The 27,651-nt window shown below is 61.2% G+C and overlaps 1 protein-coding gene across 13 annotated transcripts in view; it reads left to right on the forward strand.

Annotated features, from left to right (window-relative positions):
- Nucleotides 1-27,651, forward strand: part of EPS15L1 (epidermal growth factor receptor pathway substrate 15 like 1) — a 70,178-nt gene that overhangs the window by 20,426 nt on the left and 22,101 nt on the right. For 8 of the 13 annotated variants that reach the window (XR_011382882.2, XM_051835710.3, XM_051835711.3 and 5 more), the window contains exons 4-19: nt 240-287; nt 1,551-1,646; nt 2,374-2,436; nt 4,718-4,843; nt 6,358-6,417; nt 7,238-7,471; nt 11,684-11,844; nt 14,245-14,401; nt 14,722-14,807; nt 15,795-15,867; nt 17,019-17,180; nt 17,645-17,842; nt 19,490-19,654; nt 24,875-24,998; nt 25,745-25,795; nt 26,744-26,865. Coding sequence is in view for 12 of the 13 variants with exons in the window: in XM_051835710.3 (XP_051691670.2) it covers nt 240-287; nt 1,551-1,646; nt 2,374-2,436; nt 4,718-4,843; nt 6,358-6,417; nt 7,238-7,471; nt 11,684-11,844; nt 14,245-14,401; nt 14,722-14,807; nt 15,795-15,867; nt 17,019-17,180; nt 17,645-17,842; nt 19,490-19,654; nt 24,875-24,998; nt 25,745-25,795; nt 26,744-26,865 (1,926 nt within the window). In the remaining variant the exon portion in view is untranslated. Of the gene's footprint in view, nt 1-239; nt 288-1,550; nt 1,647-2,373; nt 2,437-4,717; nt 4,844-6,357; nt 6,418-7,237; nt 7,472-11,683; nt 11,845-14,244; nt 14,402-14,721; nt 14,808-15,794; nt 15,868-17,018; nt 17,181-17,644; nt 17,843-19,489; nt 19,655-20,898; nt 21,049-24,874; nt 24,999-25,744; nt 25,796-26,743; nt 26,866-27,651 lie in introns of those variants that run through there. The other 5 variants (XM_051835712.3, XM_089316478.1, XM_089316481.1 and 2 more) reach the window with 4 other exon arrangements.

Consider the following 27,651-nt stretch of genomic DNA (forward strand, 5'->3'; position numbering starts at 1 on the left):
GGTAGCTTGCGGATTTGTGTTGGGGGCGCACAGGTGTCAGAGCCACCGTTGACTATGGCGCAGAGAGCACCTGGAGGGGTCTCCAGGCGCTGCCCCTCGCTGGCTGCAGCCCGGGAACGGCCCCTCCTGCGTGGCAAGGCCGGGTAGGCGGTGGCAGAAGCGGCGGGTGCTCTCCTGTGTGGGGTGGCGCGTGCGCACCCGTTGACAGGCACGCTCATCAGCATGTTTGTTCTCTGCAGATATGGGACCTGGCGGACCCCGAAGGTAAAGGGTTCTTGGACAAACAGGTACATCCATGCCCATGCGGAGCAGTGAGGGCTGGGTCGGCGGGGCCTCGGGCCGGGTGGCCTACACCCTTCCTTGCACCTTTCCCACCTAAAATGGGGGCGTTCTCACGTTGAATAGAAGTCTCGTCAGGGTTAGCCTGTCTTGGGTAGCTTGTGGACTTACTGGTGGTAAGATGTTTTCAAAACTTGGATTGCAAAATGGTTTGAGACTCGTGGAAGTTGCGCAAACGAGGGCAAGTTCCTGGGTGTCTCGGCAGCTCTCCCCCAGGGACGGCGTGTGTCACAGCACGGTGCTGCACCGCTGAGCTCCGGGCTGACCCGGGGAGAACGGGCCGAGCATGGTTTCGAAGAGGCCATCGCTCATAGACACATGTCCCCACCGCCACGGTCCCAGCGCAGGACCTGCCTCCCCCCCAAAACTCCCTGGGGCTGCGCCCTGGCGAGCCCCATCCCTGCTGCGTCGTGATGATTTTATTGTTTCCAGATGACGAATCGAATTTTGCCGTCCTTGAGTGATTTGAAGGGGCCGAGGGAGTGAGTCAAGTTAGTTCAGCCTGTCCCCACGCTGGCTGGGAAGGGCCTGTCCCAGTGATCCGGCATGGTGGGTGGCCGTGAGAGTCACTGTCCAACGCCCCCGTGGGACAGACGCCCGGCCACTGTGACGCGGTTCCCCTGCGCACTGCCACGGGTTACTCTTCACTCGCTTCTCCCGGCCAGGAGGGGTGTGGGGAGGAAAAGGCAGCCGATGGCCCGGTTCAGGTTCTGTGTCCCGCTGTGCGTGGGGGTCGGGGACGTTGTCCAGTGAGGGGGCGGGCAGGAGGTCATGACAGATGCAGAAGTGCAAGTTCCTGGGCAACCTGTGACTGTTCCAAACCACTTTAAAAAATACATAAATAAAACCTTGCACACGCGTGTTCTGCCGTGTGCCGCCTTCGACCTGCCCACTCTGCTGCTTTATACAGCCCGGCTGTTTTTAAGTGGTGGCAGCTTGTTGTGTTTGAGACATACGTTTGTTTGACATTTTGCAGTGTCCTGGGTGCCACGGGGCAAGCCCACTTTCGCAGTTATTTAAGCAGTGTCCCCCCAGGGGCAGTGCCTTCCAGCCCGACCCTCTGAGTGGCCTTCGCACGGGCGGTCCTTGTTGAAGGGGAACGCTTCTTTCCCCAAGCCCGCTGCTGGACCCAGCACCCCGTCGTCTGCCCTGCACTCTTGCCAGCCCCGCGGGGTTGACTGCTGGTTGACTGTTGATTTTCGGGTTTGCAGGGTTTCTATGTCGCACTGAGACTGGTGGCGTGCGCACAGAGCGGCCACGAAGTCACCCTGAGCAGTCTGAGTCTGAACATGCCGCCGCCTAAGTTCGTGAGTGTCCAGTCCCTCGGTCCCTGTTCTGGTGCCACGCTCAGGCGCCTGTGCACGCGCCTGGCTGCGGGCTCCCTCTCGCCTCTGCCCGGCGGTCGTGTGCGATTCCTGTAACAGGAAACCGTGCTAAAGATTAGCAGTGGCATGTATACAGCCACGAGGTTGTGCAACCAGCACCTCTGGTTCCAGAACACTGTCGTCACCCCGGAAGGGGTCCTCATACCCATAAAGTGTTCACCCCCGATTTCTCCTTGCCCAGTCCCTGGCAGCTACCCTCCCTCCAGCTTTCTGGGTCTGGGCGTGTCGCGTGAGTGGAACAGTAGGCCGTGGCCTTTAGAGCCAGGCTCCTGTCACTCAGCCGGAAGTTCTCCAGGCTGCAGGCCCGTGCCCAGCGCAGCTGGCTTTCTCCTCACGCCTGAGCCTTGTTCCAGCGGGTGGCTGGACCACGTCTGTGTCCTTTGCCGGCTAGCGGGGTTGTTTCCACACTTTGGCCGTGTGCGTAGTGCTGCTTGTGAGCATCTGTGCATCAGGGTCCGTTTGAACACTGTGTGACAGTGCTCGCGAGTCTGTCCCTAGGCACGGAGGAGCCGGGTCACGTGGCAGTTCTGGGTTTGGCTGTCTCAGGTCTGTCTCCCTGTCTTTGTTGAAAGTGTGTCCTTTTTAGCAAGCACACCCTCCCGTGGTTCACGTCTGTGCCAGCCACAAGGGCCTGCTTCTCTCGTTCCAGCACGACACCAGCAGCCCCCTGATGGCCACGCCGCCGTCCACGGATGCCCACTGGGCCGTGCGGGTAAGTGAGAGGGAGGGCTCCTCCCGCTTGCTGCGATGTCGGCCGGAGCGTGTTGTGGAACCCTGTCTCGTGGTGTGAGCGAGCCCCGAGTGCGGGCAGAGCTCCCTTCCCTGTGAAACTGGAAAATGCCCTGGCCGTTGTAAGTGGGCCTTTCTTTGTCGGGACCCCGGCCTGGTTTCAGGAGTGGGCTTCTCCGAACGCTGTGGTCTGGGTCTCGCGTGTGGTTTTGTGCTGGTGCTGGTTAATCAAACATGAGGGCCTAGCCCCTCCCCAGCCCCACTCCCACGTTCTTGGGCCTTCCTTCCTGGTGCTGTGTGCTTTGTGGAAAGCTTCGTGGTGCATTCGTTCTTGTTTGTGTGGCTGCAGTCGGGTTCCTCTTCTAGAACGAGAAGAGCAGCGTCTGCTGGAAAGTGCAGAGCTATCCTGGAGGGACGAGCCCCTCGCCCCGCCCCTCGTGTTCAGGGGCCGGCGCAGGCCCTGGTGCCTGTTGGGCTTCGCTGTGGTTGTGAAATACAGAGGCGCCTCCCCCTCTCCCCCAGGCCCTTGGTTCTCACCTCAGAAAGCCCGTGGGGTGGGTGGTGGTGACATCTGTGCAGGGAGAGGGTGGGAGGAGGGTTTGGTTTCCTGGGGCCGAGGCGTCATGAGCAGCCTCCGTGCAGGCCCTGGGCCAGCGGTGACCACCACACTGCCGCGTGGCTTCCTCTCGCGGTGGTCCAGCCTCGCAGTGTGGACTCTGCAGAACGCCTTTTGCCAGATCCTGCTCCTGCAGGTGTCCGGTCCTTTCCTGGCAGGGGCTTTGAGGCCTCGCAGAGATGAGCCGGGGACCCCGGCTGGGCAGTGGGGGTGCTGTTGGGAGAAAGCGTTGGCATTCCGCTCACCCATGAAGGCCGTGCAGAAAGCAGCCTGGCTGCCAGGCGCCGGCCTCTGCGGCCAGCATTCCTGGGCTGCTCGGAGCGCTGAGTCAGCACGTCGGGTGGGTGGGGGGAGCCCGGCACCCCCCCATGCTCTTGTTTCTGTTGTTTTTTCTTTTTTTTACTCTCTCTCCTTGAAAATGTTTTAGTTCTGGTTAGATATTTATAACATGAAATGTACCTTCTCAATCCTTTAAGAAAATTTTTAGAAATTAATTTTGTTGATTTGAAAGGCAAGGAAGCAGAGAGAGGGAGACCTTTTTCCCCTGCTAGGGCTGGGCCAGGTTGAGGCCAGGAGCCAGGAGCTCCATCTGGGTCTCCCACGGAGGTGCAGGGACCCAAGTCCTTGAGCCGTCACCTGCTGTACCCCGGGGTACAGATTAGCAGGGAGCTGGAATGAGCGTGGAGTCAGACCCCAGCGCAGGCATTCCGAGAGGGCTGCCTGTTAACCGTCAGCGCCGCCTTTTTGTACAACCCCCCCATCCCTTTCCAGAAACTTCTCACCTTGCACAGGTGAAACTGCACCCATGAAATGCTCACTCCCACTCACCTCTACCCCCGCGCCCCTGTTCTGCTTGTGTCTTTGTGGGTGTGACCACCGTGGGGGTCTCAGGAAGTGGGTCCTCCTGTATTTGGCCTCTTGTGACCAGCTGAGTTGATTGAGCACATTGCCCCTGAGGTTCATCCACATCGTGGCAGGTCTGTAGAACCTTCCAGAGTGGGGGTGGGCCGCGCTGTATTTCCGTGCTTGCCAGCTGGATGCTCACTGTAGGGGTTTTCTACACTTGACCTTAGCCTTGGCGATTGTAGGGGTTTTCTCAGCACCGCCAGCGGCCAGTGTCTGCCGCGCTCTCTGCTCTCCCTCAGTCCACCTGCCCAGGGCCTCACTTCCATCCGAGGGTACACTGGTGTCTGCTCCCAAGCCCTTGTGGCCAGCAGCCCATGCACTCCCTGCAGCTGCTGTTTCAGTCTGTATGTCCCTTTGATTGTTATGATTTTACTCTTAGAGGCAGGGGGCCTCCTGCAGTTGGCTTTGATAATTATCTGCTTTTGTCTTTCTTATTGTGGTGAGCTCTTTGGAGGTGGTCTCCCTGGAAAGATAGCTCCCCTCCCCCCAGGGAGGCCCCAGCGCACTCAGCAGGCCTGGGCCAGCTCCTGCTCCTGCTCCTCTGAGGTTGTCTGAGGGCTGTTTCCTTCAAGGTCAGAGTTCACTCTGGAGCCCAAGGGCCCAGACTGCTCTAAGAGCACCGTGTGCTGTGGCCGCGGGCCAGGGCCGGTGCCGGGCTGCTTTCTCAGCTTTGGGTCAGGGCTGCACATGGACCTGTGTACTGGCACACCTGTACTCACGCTGGCTCTTTCTGTCCGACCAGGTGGAAGAAAAGGCCAAGTTTGATGGAATTTTTGAAAGCCTCTTACCTATCAATGGTTTGCTCTCTGGAGACAAGGTCAAGCCAGTCCTCATGAACTCTAAGCTACCTCTTGACGTCCTGGGCAGGGTAGGTGGCCGTGGGGTCCGTGCCTTCATGTCTGCTCCACCGCCATGCCGGGTCATCACTGTTCTCCCTCCCCGAGGACACTCTCCAGGCCCTGGCTTGGTGCCCAGCCTGGAGCCCCTAGGGCTTCCTGAGTGCAGGGGGATCCAGCACTTGCTACAGCCAGGCTGGCCCAGGGCCACATGAGGTCCAGTCCCGGGGGAAGGCACAGGAGCACGCCCACCTCACAGGTGGGGAGGCAGGCTCAGAATTGAAACCGCGGTGGAGTCCCGGGGTGAGCAGAGCTGGGCCCGGAGCCCAGACCAGCGGCCCCTCCATTGTGCTCAGCGTGGGAGTTCTGTGTCTTCAATCCTTTTTCTTTTCTTTCCTGCTCTTTTTTTCCTTTTCTTTTCTTTTTTAAACTTGAGAGGCAGAGTGACCGAGATTGAGGGAGAGATCTTCTGCCTTGCCAGTTCCCTCCCCAAATGTCTGCAACAGCCAGAGCTGAGACAGGCTGAAGCCAGGAGCCAGGAGCTCCACCCCTGTCTCCCATGTGTGTGGCAGGAACCCAAGTACTTGGGCCAATGTCTGCTGTCTCTCGAGCACATTAGCAGGGAGCTGGGTTGGTAATGGAAGATCCTGGACCTCAGTCTCTGGCACTCAGATGTGGAATGCCCACAATCTTTCCTATTTTTTTAAATTAACTAATTTATTTGAGAGACAGAGGTAGACACAGAGAGAGAGGTCTTCCATCCATTGGTTCACTCCCCAGATGGCTGCAGTGGCTGGAACTGCGCTGATCCGAAGCCAGGAGCCAGGAGCTTCTTCCGGGTTTCTGACGCATGTGCAGGAGCCCAAGGACCTGGGCCATTTTCTGCTGCTTTCCCAGGCCACAGCAGAGAGCTGGATTGGAAGTGGAGCCGCTGGGACTCAAATGGACACCATATGGGATGCCAGCGCTGCAGGAGGCAGCTTTAAGTGCTGTGCCACAGTGCTGCCCCCCCCCCCTTTTATTTATTTGACAGGTAGAGTTATAGACAGCGAGAGAGACAGAGAGAAAGGTCTTCCTTCCATTGGTTCACTCCCCAAATGGCCGCTACGGCTGGCGCTGCGCCGATCTGAAGCCAGGAGCCACGTGCTTCTTCCTGGTTTCCCATGTGGGTGCAGGGGCCCAAATACTTGGGCCAGCATCCACTGCCTTCCCAGGCCACAGCAGAGAGCTGGACTGGAAGAGGAGCAAACCGGGACTAGAACCCGGTGCCCATATAGGGTGCTGGCACAGCAGGCGGAGGATTAACCAAGTGAGCCACGACCCCTTTTTTCCTAGTTTTAACTACTTTTTCTTTTCTGCCTATACAGCTCAAGGTAGAAGAATTTTTTAACTCTGTGGCAAGTTTAGAAAGAATTTCGCACATTTCCTTTAAAAAAAAAGTGCTCAGGTGTGTTCCTGTGAAATGCAGGGTCTTCAGTTCTCAGGGTGGGGCTTGCCTCCCAGGGGACTCCCTCTCCCAGCGAGCCTTGCTGGTCTTCTCCTGCAGGTCTGGGACCTCAGCGACATCGACAAGGACGGGCACCTGGACCGAGACGAGTTCGCTGTGGTAGGCCCCACTGGGTCCCTCCCACCCCTGGGGCGAGGTGGGGGGTGGTGGTGGGTGGCGGTGATGGTGGTGGTTCTGGATGCTTTTGTTTTTCTTCTTGAATTTAAAAAAAAAAAAAATGTGAGTTTTGACAGAAGTCAAGCCTTAGGGGCAGCACTTCAAAAATTTTGTGGAAAATAAGATTTGAAAGATGAATTTGTTTTGGTCCAAAAAACGTTGAGGGGCAGGTGTGGGGTGCAGCAGGTGAAGCCGTGGCTTGGGGCGCCTGCCTCTCATAGCCATCGTGTGCTTCTGACCCAGCCTCCTGCTCTCCTGCCTGGGAGACCGTAGAGAAGGTCCCTGCCTCCCCTGTGCCGCCTGGATGGGGCTCCTGGCTCCTGGCTGCAGCCTGGCCTAGTCCTGGCTGCCATGGGCATTTGGGGCTTGGACCAACAAATGGAAGGTCCTCTCTCTCTTTCTCTCGCTCTCGCTCTCTCGCTGTCACTGTGCCTTTCAGATAAAATAAGTAAATGTTCAAGGAAAGGTTAGAATCTGTGCATGTCGGTGGCCTTCAACGAGTTTAAAGAAAAGGCACGTTATGAAAACGTTTTTGCACCATCATAACCTCATCTTAATTCCATTTTTCCCACCACACTTTAAAGGCCCCTCACGCAGGGAATTGTTCTGTGTGCTGTCTCCCCAAATCCCCCAGTGCTACCCTTCCACTGTGCTTGTCCAGCCTTCCCCCGACCTGCTCCTGACCCCCCTCCCTCACTCCTTGTCTGTGGAATACGAAGCCCCCAGGGGGCCGCCTCAGCGCAGCCCTCATCTGTACCCGTAGGCCATGCACTTGGTTTACCGAGCCCTGGAGAAGGAGCCCGTGCCCTCCGTGCTGCCGCCCACCCTCATCCCACCCTCCAAGAGGAAGAAGACAGTGTTCCCCGGCGCTGTGCCTGTCCTGCCTGCCAGCCCCCCGCCCAAAGACAGCCTGCGCTCCACCCCTTCCCACGGCAGCGTGAGCAGCCTCAACAGCACTGGCAGCTTGTCTCCCAAGCATGGCATCAAACAGACGCAGGTACGGGGCCCGCGGGCTCACGGCATCAAACAGACGCGAGTATGGGGCCTGCGGGCTCACGGCATCAGACAGACGCGGGTACGGGGCCCGCGGGCTCATGGCATCAGACAGACGCGGGTACGGGGCCCGCGGGCTCATGGCATCAGACAGACGCGGGTACGGGGCCCGCGGGCTCATGGCATCAGACAGACGTGGGTACGGGGCCCGCGGGCTCATGGCATCAAACAGACGCGGGTACGGGGCCCGCAGGCTCACGGCATCAAACAGACGCAGGTAGGGGGCCCGCGGGCTCACGGCCTCCTCTCTCGCTCGGGAGCAGGTGGAGTTTGGGATGAAGTTGGCACTGCAGGGACTCGGGGTGAGTCGCACGCTCCGGCAGGCTCCCGTCACCTCTGGGGGCCCTGCAGATGCTGTGACCGTGGCCAGTGGACTGCACCAGGCAGGGACCAGGCAGGGCAGCAATCTGTATGTCCAGTTTTTTTCAAAAATATTTTTCGCCTGTGGTTGATTGAATGTGGACACGGAACCGTGGAGGTGGAGGGCTGGCCGTGCCGTTCTTCTTCAAGTCCCGCTCGCTGCACCCCTGGGCTCCCTCTCCCTCACATGTCTGCCCCCTCCAGCGGCCTCTGCAGGGTTCTGGACACGGAGCCGCCTCCTTCCTGCCTGCTGGTCCCTGTGCTGGGAAGGCCCTTGCCTGGATTGCACCCCAGCACCTTGGCAGGGAGGCCGACGTCGGCCCATCCCCACCGCGCCCTGATCTCTCCTCCTGGTTTCTCACAGCTGGCTGCTCCATGGTCAGCGAGGTGTTGTCTGTCTCCACGCTGCCATCCGCTGCGTGGAAGGTTCTTGGTTACAACCTGCATTCTCCAGGAGTTGCCCCCGCTCACGTGGACGCTGAGTGACCAGGGCAGTGAGGGAGGCCTCTGGCTCACCCTGAGGGCCCTCGGTGGCCCCCTGTCTCCACACAGCAGCACAGACCTGACTCCCGGGCCTCTGGGTTCCCCTTCTGTGCACTCAGCCAAGCTCAGACAGACAGGACGTACACAGAGCGCGCAGGGCTCGTTCCCAGCACTCTTCCCCAGACAACGTGGTGTAGCTGCTCTGTGGGGCCTGGAGAGTCCTCCGGAGAGGAGCTGAAGCGCGTGGGTTCTCTGCAGCACCGCTGTCGCCTCGCGCGTGGAATTGGGGCTGGCCAGGGTCCTGGGAACAGAACGCCTGTTGTGTAGTGGAGACGACGCTCTCGTCGGCAGGTGCAGCGTGGACGGGGGCTTCTCTACGAGACCGTGTGGAGTGTGCAAGAGACACCTGGGAGCAGCCCTCCGGCTCCCGTGTGGTCGCGGCGGGCGGGGAGCAGCCTGCACCCCCACACAGCCTGGAGGGAAATGAGCAAGGCCCCTCAGATAGTGCTTCCTAGGTGCCTGCTGGGGAGGCTCCCTCCCTCCCGCTCTCCCTTCCTATTTATTTATTTATTTGAGAGGCAGAGAGAGGTCTTCTATCCACTGGTTCACTCCCCAAATGGCCACAATGGCCAGAGCTGCACCCATCTGAAGCCAGGAGCCAGGAACTGCTTCCAGGTCTCCTACATGGGCGCAGGGGCCCAAGCTCTTGCGCCATCTTCCACTGCTTTCCCAGGCCATAGCAGAGAGCTGGACTGGAAGTGGAGCAGGCAGGACTTGAACCGGCACCTGTGTGGACTGCCGGCGCCGCAGGTGGAGGATTAGCCCACTGCGCCCCAGTGCCGGCCCCTAGGCTGCTTCTCATGGAGCCTGTTACGAGGCCAGCTGTGAAGGGCGGGGCGGCGGCGTGGGGGCTGTGCTCGCTGGGCCGCCCAGGAGCGGAGGCAGAGCTCATGAGAGGCCTGGTGTTTGCCACGTGAACAAAAGGGCACTGCTGCCTGGTTTCTGGGGTCGCGGGGTCTTTGGGGAGTGAGGCTGACACCGGCTGGACAGAGCCCAGCACCTCGGGACAGCCTGGGGTCTCCTGGGAGTGCTGCTAAGGCTGCTGACACCGCCGTGGGGTGGCGTGGCGTGGCGTGGCGTGGCATGGTGTGGCGCGGAGCCTTCTCCGCTCTTGGAGACAGTGCTTGCCCCTCAGCTCGGCTTGTCGAGCACTGTCCCCTCTTCCTCAAGGCTCCTGGCGTCGCAGGTCAGGTGCCCCGAGCCTGCCATCTGGGTGTGTTCCCTCGCCGTCCCTAACCACACACGGGTGCTCTAATAGGAACAGGTGCTGAGCTAGCTCACGGCTCTGGGGGCTGGGCAGGCCGAGGGCCGGTACTGGCATCCGTCAGGACCCTGTGTGCTGCATCCCATGGTGAGACAGGACAAGCGAGCCCGAGGGACCCTCCACAGTGCAGCTGCTGCCCCCGTGACCCAGTGACGCAGGAATGGGCCCCGTCACCTGAGGTCCCACCCCTCAGCGCCCAGCCCGTGCCCTTGGGGGCACACGTTCCTTTCAGCGGTGTCCCTCTGCGTCTTCACAGCCGGCCTGAGCTTGGCCCACCGCAGGCCGAGGCAGCTTCCAGAACTCGCCCAGGAAAACACCACCAGCACAGCGCTGGTCCTCGCGCCATCTAGCGTAAAATGTTAGAATCAGGCCGTAGAGCTGATGAGGTGGGGCAGCTAACTGGACCACTTGCTGTGCCAACTCAGCGTCCTCACGACCCGAGGCCCCAGAACCAAAGTGGCTGGGTGCGCTGGGGTCCTCTGCCTGCACTCCCGGTGCTCACGGCAGCGCCCCCTGGGCTTGGGCTGCGCCGCGGGGAAGCTGCCCCCTTTGCCTCATCTCCACTGGGGCTCCCACCCCCCCTGAACGCTCATGAATGGCTTTGGGGTCCACACCCAGCCAGGCACACTCCTCTCCTGCCTTGCGGTCACTCCCCGAGCAGTGCAGGGCAGCAGCTGTGTGTCCAGTGTCCAGCGCGCAGGTACAGCTATGGGCAGTCCCCAGAGCCTCCGCTGGGTGAGAAGGGACTTGAGCAGCCTCGGGTTTTGGTATCCTCAGGGGGTTCCTGAGCCCCCTGCATCCTGACATACGACTGGATTGTAAAGGAGAGGGGATGATGGGGCTGGCACCTGGCTCACTTGGTTAATCCTCCGCCTGCGGCGCCAGCATCCCATATGGACGCCGGTTCTGTCCCAGTTGCCCCTCTTCCAGTCCAGCTCTCTGCTGTGGCCTGGGAGGGCAGTGGAGGATGGCCCAAGTGCTTGGGCCCTGCACCCCATGGGAGACCAGGAGAAGCACCTTGCTCCTGGCTTCAGATCGGTGCAGCACCGGCCGTAGTGGCCATTTGGGGGGTGAACCAATGGAAGGAAGACCTTTCTCTCTCTCTCTCTCTCTCTCTCTGGGAAAAAAAAAAAAAAAGGAAAGGAAAGGAGATGTTGCAGTGTGTCCAGGGTCGAGGCCAGGGCCACTGTGAGTCTGTGTCGGCCCTGGAAGGGGCCTCTGGGGGAACCTCCAGGCTCTGCACCAGGTTGTGGGTGGCTCCTGGGCCACTCCTGCTGACATCTGCTTTTCTCTTCAGCAAACCTGGACCAGAGGCCCAGCCTGGGGCCCTAGCCTGGGGGCTGTGGGTGTGGCCAGGGGCCCAGTCTGGGGGCCGTGGGTGTGGCCTGGGCCCAGCCTGGGGGCTATAGGTGTGGTCACGTGGCCCTGCATCTTGGCTGTGCTTGATGCGCATGTGCAGATACCTCCATGAGTTAGGGAGAAGGATCTTGCGGACACCTCCAGTTAGGAGTTAGGGTGAAGGGTCTTTGTTGTCTCAGTGGGCAGGGTTGGGCACAAGCACGGTGGTCGGCAGCACCCAGAGCTGTGGGCACTGGGAGCCTCTCGGCTGCCTGCAGAGAGGCCTGGAGAACAGGGCAGCAGGCGGGTGGGGACGGTGCTTCCGCTGCGAGGCCCCGGGTGCACCTTCTGGTGAGCCTGATGGCCCCTCCAGGGAGACGCCCGCTGGCCTGTCTCCGCACTTGGGTTGGGGTGTGGGGGTCTGTGGTCAGACGGACCCGAGGGTGAGCAAGGGGCCATGAGGGCGCAGGCTCAGTGGGGCGGCGGCAGCATCTCAGCCTCCATTCCTCCCCCGGCTGTGGAGCAGGCGTGCTCCTGCAGTCAGTCGAGGCCAGGACGTGCGGGAGAGTGCTGTCGTCACCCTGCTGCGGAAATGGCGGCTCGAGGGGCAGCAGACCTCTGGACTGACTGCTCTCCAATCCGCGCTTCCAGCCGGCGGCGACAAGCTGGGTGGTGCCGGTGGCGGACAAGATGCGCTTCGACGAGATTTTCCTGAAGACCGACCTGGACCTGGACGGCTACGTGAGCGGCCAGGAGGTGAAGGAGATCTTCATGCACTCGGGCCTCACCCAGAACCTCCTAGCGCACATATGGTGAGCATGGCGGCCGCGCGGCTGGGCGCCCGCCTGTGGGTGGCTCTGCGGGGCACGAAACGGTGAGAAGGGTGGGGGCCATCTCTGAGCCCACCACGGGTCCCAGCATCTGGCGTCACGTACTCTTTCCCGGGCTGACGGCCGACAGCCCGAGTGTCAGGACTGGAACCCCGGCCCATTTACCGTCTTCCACGCTGGGCGTCCGTCTGGCCCCCTAGAGAGCTCTGCTTGGACAGCGGGCCTTGTTCTCGTTGGGGCCTGCCTGGCTTTGGGGGACACTGGCCTCGCCCCCTGGGCGGTCAGGGCTACAGCTGCCCCTCGGCAGATGAGCCAGGGTGCGACAGAGCCGCTTGAAGTGCTGGCCTCACCCCACGCCCGTCAGGACTGGCGTCACTGTCTAGGTTTGTTCGCAGAGCCGCGGGGCCTTGGAGAAGGCTTCAGTGGGGAGTTGTAAGAGAGGACTCCGTGTAGTTCTCGAAGGTGAGCCCACTGAGCAGAGCAGAGAGATGTGGCACACTCGGGTGCCCCAGGGGAGGTAACTCCTGGTAACGCCTCACAGGTGACCATGCTGGGCCGCGAGCCAGGCCTGAGAGACTGGCTGTCCTCGCCACTGCCAGCCTCGCGGGCCAGGGCCACAGATTCTCAGCCCCTTCCAGGAACGAGAAGGGTGGGCGTCGTGGCGCCTGTTACTGAGTCTCCCATGTCCAGTCAGCTCCCAGCTGACACACGCCCTGGGAGGCAGCAGTGGCAGCCAAGTGCCTGGGCCCCTGCCACCCACCGGGAGACCCGGATGGAGCTGCAGCTCCTGGCCTTGGCATGGCCCAGCCTTGCTGTTGTGGGCATTTAGGAGTGAACCAATGGATGGAAGATCTCTCTCTCTGCTATTCAAATAAATGAGAGAATAAAAATTTTTGAGGATTGCCTTCGGGCTGTGCGTAACAGGTGACTGTGACATAAGAGAATTTCATGTTTAGACTTGGAGCTCACCCCTAAGACGTCTCCTTGTGAACACGCAGATCTGAAAAAACCTGAAATCCCAGGCATCGCAGCTGTGGGTCCGTGGACCTCACGGCTCAGGAGGTGTACTTCAGCCTGTAGATGACGTGGTGACATGGCCACGGCCCAGCGAAGTCACGAGTCCTTGTGGGTCCAGAGCAGGAGGGGGAAAGGAGATGAAGGGGCCCAGCTGGCCACTGGGGAGGCGGAGACAAGTCTAGATTGATCGTCATTCTAATCCTGGATTTGAAAGGCAGATGGAGACAGCTCTGTCCAGGTCTCCCCAAGCCCCCGAGCGTCGCTGCTGCCTCCCGGGTGCGCACCGGCAGGAAGCTGGGATCGGGAGTGGCGCACAGGCTGCCGGCTGGGGCGTCCTGGGCAGCATCTCGGCCCCTGTGCCCGCCACCGGCCCCGGGGCCCCAGCCACCCAGGGGAGGAAGTGCCGATGCACAGCTAGTGCTCCAGGCGCGGCGCGGCGGGTGCCAGGGCCAAGGCTCTGCCCCCACCGTGGCCAGCTCCTTGTGGCTTAGGCCTGGCACACATGGCTGTGGGTGGACACCGACAGCACAGCCCCGAGTCTGGGGTGTGCAGCCACCTCATAACGCGACATCCACAAGACGAGCTCTGTGCCTACCTGGCTGCTCTGTTCCTCTCCGTGCCCAGCCATGCTTTGCAGAAACCCAGCTCCGAGCCCTGTGCGGAGGGGGTGGGGAGGAAGGGAAGGGGCGTTTACAAGCCTTGCTGCTTGGGACGCCTTGGCTGGCCCTAGTGCAGAGGAGCTTACTGCGGGCCCCTGTGTGCCGCCGTACAAGGCAGCCCCTTTGGGCACAGGAGGCGTGGATCTGCCCGTGCTGGGGGGCTTAATGAGTACACAGACAGATGGGGGCACCTGAACCCCAGCTCCTGGAGGCCGGAGCTCTGAGACACGGCTGCTCCGTGTGTCTGCACATCTCAGAGGGCCAGAGAGCACCAGCTCACGAGACAGTCTGCTCCCAAAGGCCCCGCCTCCCAACCCCATCTCCCTGGGGTTAGGGCTTCAGCCCTGGAATTCTGGGGATCCCCACATTCAGATCAGGAGTGCTGACCCTCCCCCAGCTGGTGCTGCAGGGTGGGGTGCACAGGGCAGCGCCGGGCCTGGCTGCTCCGGGCTTGCTCCCGCAGCACTGGGGTTCTGCAGCTAGCAGGTGGAGGTCACGCAGGAGCCTCTCGCATGGGACCGGCCCCTTGGTGGGCTTGGGGGTGGGGGTCCTGAGACTGTTTGCCAGGAATGGACAGAAGGAATGGGGGCTCGCCAGGGCGTCCCGGTGTTTGTGTCGCCGTCACCGGGGTCCCCACCTTGCGCTCACTGGGGGCAGGCCGAGCCCGGCGTCCTGATTTGTAATCAGCGTCCCGCGTTTCTCCCAGGGCCCTGGCCGATACGAGGCAAACGGGGAAGTTAAGCAAAGACCAATTCGCGTTAGCTATGTATTTCATTCAGCAGAAGGTCAGTAAAGGCATCGACCCCCCTCAAGTCCTCTCGCCCGACATGGTCCCGCCCTCAGAGAGAGGCACCCCGGTCCCGGTGAGTAGCCCCAGCCGCACCTGCTCCCATTCGTGTTGCTTCCGCCGCTCGCCAGCAGGTGGCGCAGGCGGCCCGCGTGAGCCCCACAGTCTGCCCGACCCTCATCTTATTCATCCAGGAGTGGGAGCGGGGTGGGGGACGGAGGGGGTGGATCGGCCCTGGGCAGGTGTCCCAGGCTCACAGGGACACCTGTGAGCTTCTGCCCTCTCATGCTGTGACCCACAGAGAGGATTTTATTCCTGGGCGCAAGACCTCCCAGCCCCTGCTGTGCGGTGATGTCAGCTTGCCCCTTAGTGATTGCCGTCCGAATTTGCTCCTAGGACAGTTCCAGTTCTCTGGGATCGGGGGAGTTCACGGGAGTGAAAGAGCTGGACGATATCAGTCAAGAGATCGCCCAGTTACAGAGGTAGGCTGGCCCCTCCCCCAGGCTGCCCTTGGCCGTCCCAGACTCGTGTGAGGTTCCACGAGTGCAGGTTTGAAAGGGAGGGGCGCGGCGGGGGGGGGGGGGCTCCACGTGTGAGGTCTTCCATCCGAGCCAGTGTGGGCCCGGGCCTCCTGACCGAGAGACACGAGCATTCAAGTCCACAGCGAGGCGCGAGAGGCTGGTGGTGGCATGAGGGGAGAGGTGTGCAGCGGGGAGACTGACAGGCGCGGGTGTGGGCACCGTGGACCAACTCCACGGCAGTCTCCTGGCTGCCACACTGCCACTTCCCGCTACAAGCCCAGGGTCACCCCACACTTCTGACCCTCGCCCCCCCCCACCCCCGGCTTGGCTTTCCTATTCCTGCCATCTAGAATGTTCTCACATTGTACCCCCATGTTCACAGCTGCCATTCATTTGTGCCTCACCCTCACCCGTCTCCCTGCCAGCCTGTGGCAGGTCCCTTGCACTGAGTGTTGAACCCCTGAGGGGCTGTGGCGTTCGGAGAGTGTGGTTTTCCGTGCTGCGTGCGCCGTGAGCCACAGTGTAGCTGGCTCAGCACAGCACAGCTGTGTGAGCGCGTGGCTCTGTAGGGAGCCAGGCAGCTCCACGGAGCTCTCTGGGCAGGGCAGGGGTCTCACAAGGCCATGGTCAAGGCGCTAGCTGGAGAAGAATCCACCTGCAGGGGGTGTGGCTCCGTGTCCTTGCTGGGTGTCAGCGGGAGAGACCACCCGTGCTCCCTACAGGGCCCCTGCACCGTCAGGGCCAGCAGAGGCGAGTGGCAACCTGGTCGTGGTGGAGACGTCTTTGGTTCCTCTGTGGCCCCAGGCAGAGGAAATGCGGTGCCTCTGACGGGTGCCGGGGTCGGGCGGGAGGCGTCCTCGCGCTCACAGGCCCCACCCCACCCGTGGGGGTCCCTCAGAGAGGCGACGGCTGGCTCACCACTTCCGGGACATGTTTTGCCCCCAACAGAGAGAAGTACTCGCTGGAGCAAGATATCCGGGAAAAGGAGGAGGCGATCAGACAGAAGACCAGCGAGGTGCAGGTCAGGACAGGAGGGGTGCAGGCGTCTGCCCGGGGCCCCTCGGCAGGAGGGGCAGTGGCTTCCTTCCCGTGGAGGTGACATCGGGTGCCACTCGGTGGATTTGGCACGGTCGCCCTCAGCTTGGTGGCCCCAGAACGTTTCCATCGCTCTAGAAAGAGTCCCTATAACCCTCGGACCTCCCGTCCTGGCCCCTGACACCTGGCAGCCACCACTCTGCTTCCTGTCCCTGGATTGCCGTCTGCAGGCCCACATGGCCTGTGGCCTTCCATGTCTGGTGTCTGCCACCAGTCAGTGTCACGCTTTCAAGACACGGGTGTACCACTAGCATTTCATCCCTGTTTATGGCCAAATAATATTCCACGGTGTGCGGGGGCGGGGGGGGGCGTGTTTCAGCTCACCTGTGCCCTGGCTGATGGACACAGCAGCAAGAACTGGGCCAGGCCAAAGCCAGGAGCCCGGAGCTCTTCTCTGGGTCTCCCACCCGTGTGGCAGGGCCCAAGCACTTGGGCTGCCCCCGGCTGCTTTCCCAGCCGCGTTAGCAGGAAGCTGGGTTCGCAGTGGAACAGCTGGGACAGTTGGTGCTCCAGGGTGGGGTGCAGGCACGCCTCGTGGTGCTGAATCTGTGCAGCACAGCAGGGCTTCAAGGTTACTCGTCCTGGTGGGGGCTTCCCTCAGTGATGGGCAGCCTTGGGCTCACCCCGGGCCCTGGCCTCGTCCGGCTCAGCCCCACACAGTTAAATGGCACCTCCATGCCAAAGGCCCGTGTCTGATTCTGGGCACCATGACCTAACACTTCCGGTCCTAAGTACTGCCCAGCAGGCGCCACCTCTTAACACATTACACTGGGGACCAGGCGCCCTGCACACGAGCCTTCGGGGGACCAGCCACGTCCCAGCCACGGCACTGTCCTCCGTGGTACTCCCCATGGTGTGCTCTGAGGCCCGGCCGTTCCTCCATGCCCTGCGCCCTGTGTGTGTTTGTCTGGGAGGTGCCCTTCCCTCCATGACTAGGAAAGACTCATCGGGCAGCTAGTGAGAGGCTGGGCCCAGGGCCATAAGCCAGGGGCCAGGTGGGCAGGTCCCCGTGATGCTGGGCCCTCGGCCTGGCTCTGGGGGTGTCCATTCGAGTCCGTTCCTGCCACTCTTCCCCAGGAACTGCAAAATGACCTAGACCGGGAGACGAGCAGTTTGCAAGAGCTCGAAGCTCAGAAACAGGATGCCCAGGACCGGCTGGACGAGATGGACCAGCAGAAGGCCAAGCTCCGGGACATGCTGAGTGACGTGCGGCAGAAGTGCCAGGACGAGACTCAGATGGTGCGGGCGCGGCGCGGGGAGGGCCCTGAGACGTCCTGCGGGTGTCGTGCAGCCATCCGGGCACTTAGGGTCTCACCTCTGAGCCGCCTGCTTATGCTCCAGTGCCCTGGGGACGCCCCTGGCCTGGCCCCCATGACACTGCAGTCCAGGCACCTCTCTCCCCTCCTCAGGGCCTGTGCCACTTGTTACAAACCGGGGAGTTGGGTTTGCTCCATGTCAGGGCGTTCAGCCCCTGGGGTAGAGACAGAGGCAGGTGCTTGGTCAGAGGCCACAGCCCTCCTTCGTCCAGAGCCGTCCTCCGTCCGTTAGATCAGGGCCGGCCTGCCTGCCTTTCGGGTGTGGAGAATGGAAGCTGGGGGCTGGGCCAGGCTGGGGCGTCCACCCCCACGGCTCAGCTCAGTTCAGGAGTGAGAACCGAGCCGCACTTCCCACCCCCGCGCTGGAATCCCAACATCTCCTTGCAGATCTCGTCGCTGAAGACGCAAATCCAGTCGCAGGAGTCCGACCTGAAGTCGCAGGAGGATGACCTGAACCGGGCCAAGTCGGAGCTGAACCGGCTGCAGCAGGAGGAGGCCCAGCTGGAGCAGAGCATCCAGGCCGGGCGGGTGCAGCTGGAGACCATCATCAAGTCCCTGAGGTCCACGCAGGACGAGATCAACCAGGTGCGGGCGGTCACGCAGGCCATGGGCCCTGCTGCCGTGGGCAGTCACGCGGGCCGTGGGCCCTGTGCTCTCAGCCTCCTTGTTCTCGTGAGGGGCTCTTCTGGAAGTGGAGGGCCTGGCCTGGGGGTGCCCCAGGCTGTGGTCTGCCCACCCGGGCTAGCACACGTCAGCTCCAGGCAGCTGGCAGGGCTGGCGGAGAACTTGGGGTCTGGGGAGCATCTTCACCAGCCCGGTCCTCGTCGCGCTGGCGAGGGCGACAGAGTCGGAGCAGCGAGTCCTCCGTGCACAGGCGGAAGGCCCTCCGCCACGTCCTGGAGTGCCGGTTAGCACGCGGCCGTGCGTCAGTGCTCCTGCTCGGGGTGCAGCCTCTCCCGGTTCCAGATGGAGCTGGCCACCTGCGGCCCTGGGCCCCCGGGTGTTGTGCTCCCCGGCTCCTCACGGGCCCTTGGGCATCCAGGCACAGAGCGGCAAAGCGGTTTAGTCCTCGCTCTTTTCCTTTTCAAAAGTTGTGTGTGTTTGAGCAAGGCAGACAGAGAGACCTCCTGTGTGATGGTTCGCTCCCCAGATGCCCACAAACAGGCAGGGCCGAGCCAGGCTGAAGCCGGGAGCTGCCTCCGGGTCTCCCTCGTGGGCGTGTGTGTACAGGGGGCTGGGTCAGGAGCCAGGCCGGCTCTGCTGGAGCAGTCGGCATCACAGGGGGTGGGGGTGGGGGTGGGGGTGGGGGGCCTGATTCCTGAACCGGACACCAGCCTCTCGGTCCCTTCACGGCCAAGCTCGTCCCGGCCCTTGTCTGCCGGCGCCCAGGCGGACGCTGGGCCAGAGCATGGGCTGCGTAGGGCCTGAGCTCTCCATCCTGCTTGTCAGTTCCTCACCGCTCTCCCCGCCAGCCCTCAGCCGGGAGCTGAGATGGGTGCAGGAGGGCACCTCAGGAGCACCAAGCTAAGAGATGGTGCAAAACCTCTCCCAATTGCATGTGTGGTTTTTCAGAGACATGTTTTCCAGGAGCTTTTGGAAGACCTCATATATATATATAGTATTTATATGTGTGTGTGTATATATATACACACACATATATATATATGGATTTTGTTGTATGCTTTTTAAGATGTATTTATTTTATTTGAAAGAATTACGGAGAGAAAGGGAGAGACAGACAGATCTTCCATCTGCTGGTTCACTCCCCAAATGGCCACAACAGCTGGAGCTGTGCCAATCCTAAGCCAGGAGCCAGGAGCTTCTTCTGGGTCTCCCACGCGGGTGCAGGGGCCCAAGGACTTGGCCCATCTTCTACTGCTTTCCCAGGCCATAGCAGAGAGCCGGATGGGAAGTGGAGCAGCCAGGACACGAACCGGCACCCATATGGGATGCTGGCACTGCAGGCGGTGGCTTTACCCACTACACCACCGTTCTGGAGCGCCGGCCCCCACCCCATCATTTCTAATGCCCCATTTTGGAGTCGAGGAAGCAGGTTAGGTCGCTGACCTGGGGTGCACAGCGTGTGCAGGACAGAGTTAGGGGACTCACCGAAGTCTGACTTCATGGACGGCCTCCCTTTCCCCGGCTCTCCAGGAGCAGAGAGGACCCCATGTCCAGGCGGGGTTTGCTGATCACTGACGGGCACTGATGCCAGCTGTGTCTGTCACGCAGGCGAGGAGCAAGCTTTCCCAGCTGCACGAGAGCCGGCAGGAGGCCCACAGGAGCCTGGAGCAGTACAGCCAGGCCCTCGACGGGGTGCACGGCGCCAGCCTGAGCGACCTGGCCGACCTGAGCGAAGGCATCTCCCTGGCCGAGAGGGGAGGTTTTGGAGCCATGGTAAAAGTCGAATAAGTGTTTCCCAGCCCCACTTTGCATGACTGTGCGGCCCTGCAGCCCGAAGCGGTGGCCATGCTCCATCCTGGTGTGCGGAACAGAGCCCGAGGTAGGCCCAGGGCTCTGTAAAACCCGATTTTAAAGATCCCCGCTCTGCAGAAGTGTTTGCCTTGGGCCAGCCACCCAAATTCAGAGGCCTTCTCAGACTCCGCCAAAACGGGCCCTTCCCTGCGTTCCGCTGATTGAGGAGCTTGGTCCCGAGGCATGTTCTGGGGTATGGGGGGTGTTCCCCAGGCAGCACCTTGACGTCAAGTTCATGTAAAGACCCAGGACAACACCAACAGCCCTCCTAGGGCGAATCGGCCGTGCCTGAGGTCTCGTCCCCTGTAACCTGGGCATGTTCAGTCAGCCCTCATGGGCCCGGAGCTCTGACCCAGCGCGCTGGGGCTGGCGGCCTCTCTAGCGGCCGTGGGCTTCCAGACGGGTGTCCTGCAGCCTTCAGTGGCCACGTCTTCCCGCCTGTGCCCGCATCTGCCTTTGCAGCCCCAAGCCCGCGCGTTGCAGGTCCCCGGCAGGCTGTCCCTGTGCTGTCGGGCAGTGGATGGGACGCGGTGCCGCCTTTAACAGTTCGCCCCGGCTGCAGACTCCTCCTGGGCCATCCGGAGCCCATCCGCTTCCCCGTGGGAGTCACCCAGGCTTGCTCTCTCTCAAGCGCCCCATGTTCCTCGTTCTGTCCCTTTCCTGTCTCAGTGCCACTCACTCCGTCCTGAGGACTTCCAGGGAAGCATTCGCCTCCCCTTGGCCGCTTGGGAGACACTCGGTGTCCTGTCTCGTCTCTTGTCTCCGGCCTGCGCTGGATGTGCTGTTTTCTCGTGGGCTTGTCAATGGGTGAATTCCATACCCCTGGGCCCTCCCGCCGCCGCCGTCAGCCTCACCGTCTGCATTTACACAATGCGCGTTCGCCTTTCGGCCAGAATTTCTCGCTCTGCTCCTTGGTTCTTGGTGTGTGTGTGCGCCCCCGCTCCTAATCCTGCCAGTTGGCACCGCCCCTCGCACAGCTTCCGGCTTGCCCCGTCTGGTCTGTCTTCAGGGACCAGTGTCCTCTCAGCTGGTCTCTGCCGGTTTTCGTGCGATTGCGTTCCTTGGCCAGGAGTTGTCAAGGAAGTGACAGCTTGACAACTGGCCAGTGATCTCTCTCTCTCTCTCTCTCTCTCTCTCTTTCTCTCCCCCCACCCCCACCCCCTTAGGTTTTTACCTGCCTTGTTATTTTTTGTTCATCTCTTAAGTCACTTACTCTTGGAATGTGGACACCAGACCTGTTACGTAGAAACTTGCCCCGGATGTCTGAAAGGAAGTTCTTATTGGTCTTGTTGTACAAATACAGTTTTTAAAGCCTGCTTTGGTTTGTTTCCATTCCTTAATGAGCGCCCTGGAGAGGGATTGTGTTCGCCACTGTGCACCGCGAGACTTCCAGACAAGCAGGTGGGGCGTCCAGAACCTTCCTGGATGAGTTTCTGAACCTGGAGTGTTGAGGTCGCACGGAGTGGCTTTGTCCAGGAGACAGACGCGGGGTTCTGGAAGAAGCCGAATCTGTTTCTTGTCGTGTCTGGCTCAATGCGCAGAGAGAAGGTGGTACAGTCGCCGAGAGCTCGTGGCAGCTCTGCTCCTGGGGCCCAGCTGGCCCCAGTGGCACACCCGGGCTGGCTTCGTGGCCTCTGCAGAGCCAGTTACTAAACAGGAGCTGGGGAGCTGGTGGAGTGCGCTTGGGTCACTTGAGCCGCTCCGTGGTGGGGGTCTCTGTACCACCACACTTGGCAGGAGCTCCCAATCAGGGGGCTTTGGCCCCAGAGAACTGGTTTGTCAGCCCCTCTATAAAGAAGGGCTGACACAGGAACTTCTCAGAGTTGCCGTGTCTGCTTGCTGAGCAGGCCGGGGCCCGCGCCCGGGAGCTGCACTCGATGTCTGTGCCGGTGCAGCCGCGAGGCCTTTGCCACCGTGACTTGCTTCTCTGTGCGCGGTGATGTTTGCCCGGCAACCAAACGGCCTCGTGGCACGCTTCTGAGCCGGCACCACGTCCTCAGGCCACGCGGAGCCTGCTTGTCCCTGGGCAGGGGGCTCAGCCCTCCCTGCTCTGGGGGTGGTAGTGTTCATAGCATCCGCGTAACCGCGCCTCTCTGTCAGGGAGTCGGGGCTGCACGGCGTCCCCCGGGAACGGGGAGGGGCCCCTGGAATCGCAGTCTCTTCTCTGCCACTGTGCACTGGGACTCCCGAGTGAGAGACACACTTGAGGACTTTCAAGTCCATGTCAGTGGAAACGAAAAACAGACTCCCCCGACCTCCCAAGGCCGAGCTCGCACCCTCGTCCCTCTCCGTCCACCTCTGGCACAAAGTCTGTCCGTCCCGCCTGGCGCTGGAGCAGGTGCTGGGGTTTCTGCCCCGGCCCCTGGCCTCTATAGCTCAGGGCTTCCCCGAGAGCCTCGTGGGACGCTGGCTCGGGGACGTGTGACGCGCACACAGAACCCAAGAGCCGTCGCTGGCTCGGCACTCGCAGGCACCTGTGCCTGGGGGAGCCCTGCAGGCCACCTGTCCCAGGTAAGAAATTGGCCGGCACCTCTGCGTCCTTGGGAAGCCAGGGCGGGGGGACGCAGCCGCGCTGGTGGCTCCCGACGCCCCGAGAGCTGGTGGCATGAGGCAGATGGCCTCCTGTCAGGAAACTTGCTTTTGGGCCTTCGGTGCTGCTGCCCGTGCGCTCAGCGAAACTCCCGCCTTGAGGTCGCTTGCGGATTCAGGCAGTTGGAATAGCAGATCTGCTCGCCGGCCTCACAGATACCAGCGTCTCCCAGGTGTGACATCACAGTGAGGCACACCGTGTTTTCACGGCGGGCGTGTCGCCATTAACCAACACAGAGCCCCAGCTCCCGAGCCAAGCGCGCTGTTCCCAGGCACGTCGCCAGCTCCCCCGCCCTCCCCTCCCCCCCCCACCGCCTGGGTCATTTTCCACCACGAAATAATGTGCTCATCAAACATTGTTTTCTTCCAGCTTAAATATTCTCGTTTGTTTTAGCTGCCTTCAAAAACAAAGACAAAAGTGCCAAGTGTTGTGTGTGGCCTGGCAGCTGTCCCTAGGACAGAAGCTGGCCACGGGTCTGTTGGCGTGGGAACGGTAGGGTGGCGGCGGCGGGCACACGTTCCCGGCGTTTGAGGGAGGCCCGGGCTGCCGTGGCTGGTGGACTTCTCCGAGCTTGCTTTGTGGCGTTTCCAGAAACGTCACTTCTGACTCAGCGATTCCCTTTCTGAAGTCTTTGTTTATTTTATTTGAAAGAGTGTGAGAGAGACCGATCTCTCATCCGCTGGTTCACTCCCCAAATGCCCCAGCAGCCGGGGCTGCGCCAGGCTGGAGCCGGGAGCCGGGAGCTCCATCTGGGAGCCCAGCACTTGGGTCATCATGGGCTTGCAATCAGGAGGTGGAGGTGCAGGCAGGACTCGAACCCACGCACCTGGATATGGGACGTGTGCATCCCACGCAGTGGCTTTTTCTCTTCTTTCTTTCTTTCTTTCTTTCTTTCTTTCTTTCTTTCTTTCTTTCTTTCTTTCTTTCTTTCTTTCTTTCTTTTTTTTTTTTTTTAAGATTTATTTGTTTATTTGAAAGGCAGAGAGACAGCGTGAGGGAGACACAGGGAGAGGTCTTTCATCTCTTGGTTCATTCCCCAAATGGCCACAGCAGCCAGGCGTGAACCAGGAACCAGGAACTCCACCCGGGTCTCCCGGACCGGGTACCTGAACCTTCATCCCTTGCTGCTTTAGATGCATTAGCTGGAGGCTGGATTCGAAGTGGGGTAGCCAGGATCGAAACTGGCACTGCCGCATGGGGTACGGGCACCCCACAACCCACCGTCCAAGCAGCGACTTCATCACTGCCCCTGGACGCAGCGTGAAACCTGCCCTCTGAGGTGTTCCGTCTATTCCCAGCGTTCTACACGGGTCACTTCTCACCCGCTGCGGCCAGCCCCTGGCCCCCCACCACTGTTTCCCACCTCTGGGACCTCACACAGGTGGCGTCCAGTGTGCATTCCTCAGTGGCTGGCTCGTGTCCCTCAGCACGGCAGGTGCTGGGGCAGGCACACGGCGGGTGCTGGGGCAGGCGCACGGCGGGTGCTGGGGCAGGCGCTCGGCGGGTGCTGGGGCAGGCGCTCAGCTCACCTTCCTTCTCAGGGCCCAGAGTGGTGATTGAGTAGATCGTGTTCATTCATCCGCCTGTTCGTGGGCGTGGGGGTGGCTCCTCAGTGACTGTCAAACGAACTTCTATTTTTACTGTATTTGAAAGGCAGAGTGATGGGGCCACCGCCTGCAATGCCCACATCCCGTGTGGGCGTCGGTTCCGGTCCCAGCTGCTCCACTTCTGAATCAGCTCTCTGCTGTGGCCTGGGAAAGCAGTGGAAGGTGGCCCGAGTGCTTGGGGCCCTGCGCCCACATGGGAGACCCGGAAGAAGTTCCTGGCTCCTGACTTTGGGTCGGCACAGCTCCAGCCATTGAGGCTGTCTGGGGAGTGAACCAGCGGATGGAAGACCTCTCTCTCTCTCTGCCTCTGTCTCTGTGTCTCTGCCTTTCAAATGAGTAAATAAATCTTAAAAAAAAAGAAAGAAAGAAAAGAAAGGCAGAGTTGGAGGGAGGGAGAGAGAGAAGGAGAGAGCGAGAGCGAGCGAGTGAGCTCTTCCACCCTTTGGTTCACTCCCCAAATAGCTGCATCAACAAGGTCTGAGCCAGGTCAAAGCCGCCAAGATCCTGGAACTTCATCCGGGTCTCCCGCGTGGGTGCTGGGCCCTTCTCCGCTGCTTTCCCAGGCATATTAGCAGGGAGCTGTGCCCTGGGACTGAAGCCTGTGCCCACATGGGATGCCGGTATCAGAGGAGGCACCACAATGCTGACCCTGGATGGGTGTTTATTTCAGGATGGTTCTAAACTGATGGGCAGACTGTGAGGACGGGGCAGAGTTCCGCAGGCCGGTTTCCTGTCGGTCACTTCCCAGGTGGCACGTTGGTCCCCACTCACAAGCCACTGTTGGATGTCGCCAAGCAGGGTCCGTGCCCTGTCAGCGGTTGTTTCCCAGTCCTGCTTTGGAGGGCCACGCTGTTCAGTGGGGCTGAGAATGAGACGCGGCACTCTGTGCTCTGTTTCAAATCAGCACTAGTAAAACCCCTGTCCTGTCTCTCCACAAAATTCTAGGACGATCCTTTCAAAAATAAAGCCTTGTTATTTAGCAACAACACCCAGGACTCGCATGCGGATCCTTTCCAGGCCGAAGACCCCTTCAAGTCCGACCCGTTTAAAGGCGCAGACCCCTTCAAAGGTATCTCACTCGGGACTCCCCCCCCCCTTTGGAGGACTGGCCCTTTCATGCACATGGCTGGGAGAGCCGGCTGAGACCACCGGCCGTGGTGGGGCGGGGGGTTCTCTGAGCCTGGGTAGCGCTGCCGGTGGTGCTCGCTGCCCGGTTGTCCCTGGGTCTTCAGTTTCCTGATGCACGGATGCACCAGCCGGTGACTTCCTCCTCGCCCACCTCACCGGCCTTATCAGACCGTCAGAGGCGCTGGAGGTCATGGAAGGGCCCAGTCAGCCCCAGGCCGGCCTCAGCCCGAGCTCTCGATCCCCTGCGAGTCAGCGATAGGACTTTCCTAACCGCTCTGCATTCTTCAGGGCAAAGCAGGGTTTCCAGGAAGGCTAAGGGCTGGCTGTGCTTTCTGAGAAAAATGTCGGGCCCGGGAAGAAGGCGGGGGAGCGGGGTGGGGTCGGGCTCAGGTTTGGGGCTGCAGCACCTGAGCTCTGGGAGAGGAATCCGGCAGCTCCCCCTGCCCCGGGGTCAGGGAAGCAGAGGTGGGGACAGAGTGAATTCCGGCTGTCCCTCCAGTTCCCCCGACAACGTCCTCGCCAAGAACAACCTCTGCTGGGGCTACAGCAGATAGGCCCAGGGGAGGGGGTTCTAGTCCCTCCCTGAACTGGGGGGGGGGGGGCGCGGCAGGTTGAAGGCATGGCAGGTGGGTGGCTGCCCCATGCTGTTCCGTCTCAGAGCGAGACCCTTCTCTCTCATCTGTCCAGGCGACCCATTCCAGAATGACCCCTTTGCCGAGCCACAGACGGCGTCCACAGGTAAAGGCCCAGCCCCAGGATGTCACCAGCCCTGGTTCAAGTTGAGGAGCGTGGAGAAAGTGCTCCCCAGTCCCCTGCCAGCATCTCCTCAGATAGTTCTAGAAGGAGCCCGGCCTTGACACTGCCCCTCCCCTTTGCTGCCAGTCTCAGCATGATGAGACTCAGGATTTGAGAAGCCCCGGTGGCTGGGAGGTCGGTTGTGGGGACGCATCCATGGCAACACTGGGCAGCTGTGATGATGCAGACTGGGGCGGCGGGCGGGGGGCGATTGTCCACAGCACATGCAGCCGAGCCCTGGGGATGACTTCCCGGGCCCCTGGGCATTGGCGAGGCCAGCGCAGACGGGTTTGCTGTTGGCATCACGTGGCCTGCTGATTTCCGTGTTTTTTTCTTGAGCCGACAGTCACCGTTGTACAGTGTCCACTCCAGCGGACACCCCACTGAGCACGTGCACAGTGCTACACAGCCCTGACCACCCAGCTCTGGGTTTAGCCACACGCGTATTATTTAGTTGTTAGAAGTTGGCTGTATTGGGAGGAATAATTGACTTGGCAGGCTCCACCACTTCTGACTGCACGCGACCCTCCCTGCCTGCCGTCTTCTGGGGAGAGGGTACTCGGGAAAGTGGCGTCTACTGAGCACACACAGGCTGTTTTTCTTGTCCTGGTTCCCGACACGATGCAGCGTGCAGACTGTGTGTTGTGGGAGGCGTCAGAAGTCATCCAGACACGGCCCAGTGTCTGCCCCAGGCTGCAGGCCCCACGCCGCCATACAGGCCCCGGCTGAGCCACCGCTGGCCCCCTTCCTGCCACCGCAATTCTTAGGTTTTCTAGAATTTCCCGTGAATGACGTGGTTGAAGCGGTGGCCTTTTGTGCTGGGTTACTCCACAAAACACGATGCCGCTCACTTACGAGGCGTTGTCCCTCCACATCCCCAACCCCCTCTAGATCCATTCGGAGGGGACCCTTTCAAAGAGAGCGACCCGTTCCGCGGCTCGGCCTCCGACGACTTCTTCAGGAAGCAGACCAAGAATGACCCGTTCACGAAGAACCCTCCCTTACCCTCCAAGGTGAGTGAGGCGGGGAGGCTGGGGCAGGGGGCGTGAACTTTGGGCGCTTCCCCCAGCTGCTCCCCACTGCCACGTGAGCCCCGCACTTGTCACCCAGGGCTGTCCACCAGGAGCGTGGGCCGTGGTGGCCGTGTGGGGCTGGCCGGGCCCAGCCTCATCACCAGATACAAGGGGCCTTGTACCCAAGACCCCACAGAGGCTTCGTTGATGAGCCAGGAAGCCACGGCCTGTGGGCCCTCTGCCCCCTGCCCCTGTGTCTCCCAGAGTAGACCCATCCGCCCCCTGTCCCTGCCGTCTTTCCAGTCTCCAGCACCCACGTGGACACTGGGAGTGCTTGTCCATCCTCCGTTGCCATAACAAGAAACTCAGTAAAGCAAGGAGGTGTGTCCTGGCTGCCGGGCCTCTGCCTGAGGCCGGCTTGTGGGAGTGCGTGACGGGGGCCCGGCCGCCCTCGTGGTGACAGTCCCTGTCCCCAGCACCTTACGATGCTGGGTTCTCCTTAGACCCGTTTTGGGAGAACATTCCATGCCTGTGGTATGGTCAGGCAGTCGTGGGTCGTGGGTCTCAGCGAGCGTGCCGATGCCCTGGAGGAGGGAGTGCATCCACAGGGCTGGGCTGCCGCTCTGTGGGTGCCCATCAGGCCAAAGTGGCCCAGACCAGCCTCTGTGTTTGCTCTACCAGTGGGGGTGGGAGATACTCTGTACCCCCGCCTTTAATTCTGCCGGGTTTTCCGCGGTGTCTCCGAAGCCACGTTCCAGGCTCGGATCTTCCGCGCAGCACCCCTTT

The sequence above is a fragment of the Oryctolagus cuniculus genome, chromosome 16 (genome assembly GCF_051225735.1).
Source record: "Oryctolagus cuniculus isolate XC-2025 breed Fujian yellow rabbit chromosome 16, ASM5122573v1, whole genome shotgun sequence".
NCBI classification, from domain to species: Eukaryota; Metazoa; Chordata; class Mammalia; order Lagomorpha; family Leporidae; genus Oryctolagus; species Oryctolagus cuniculus.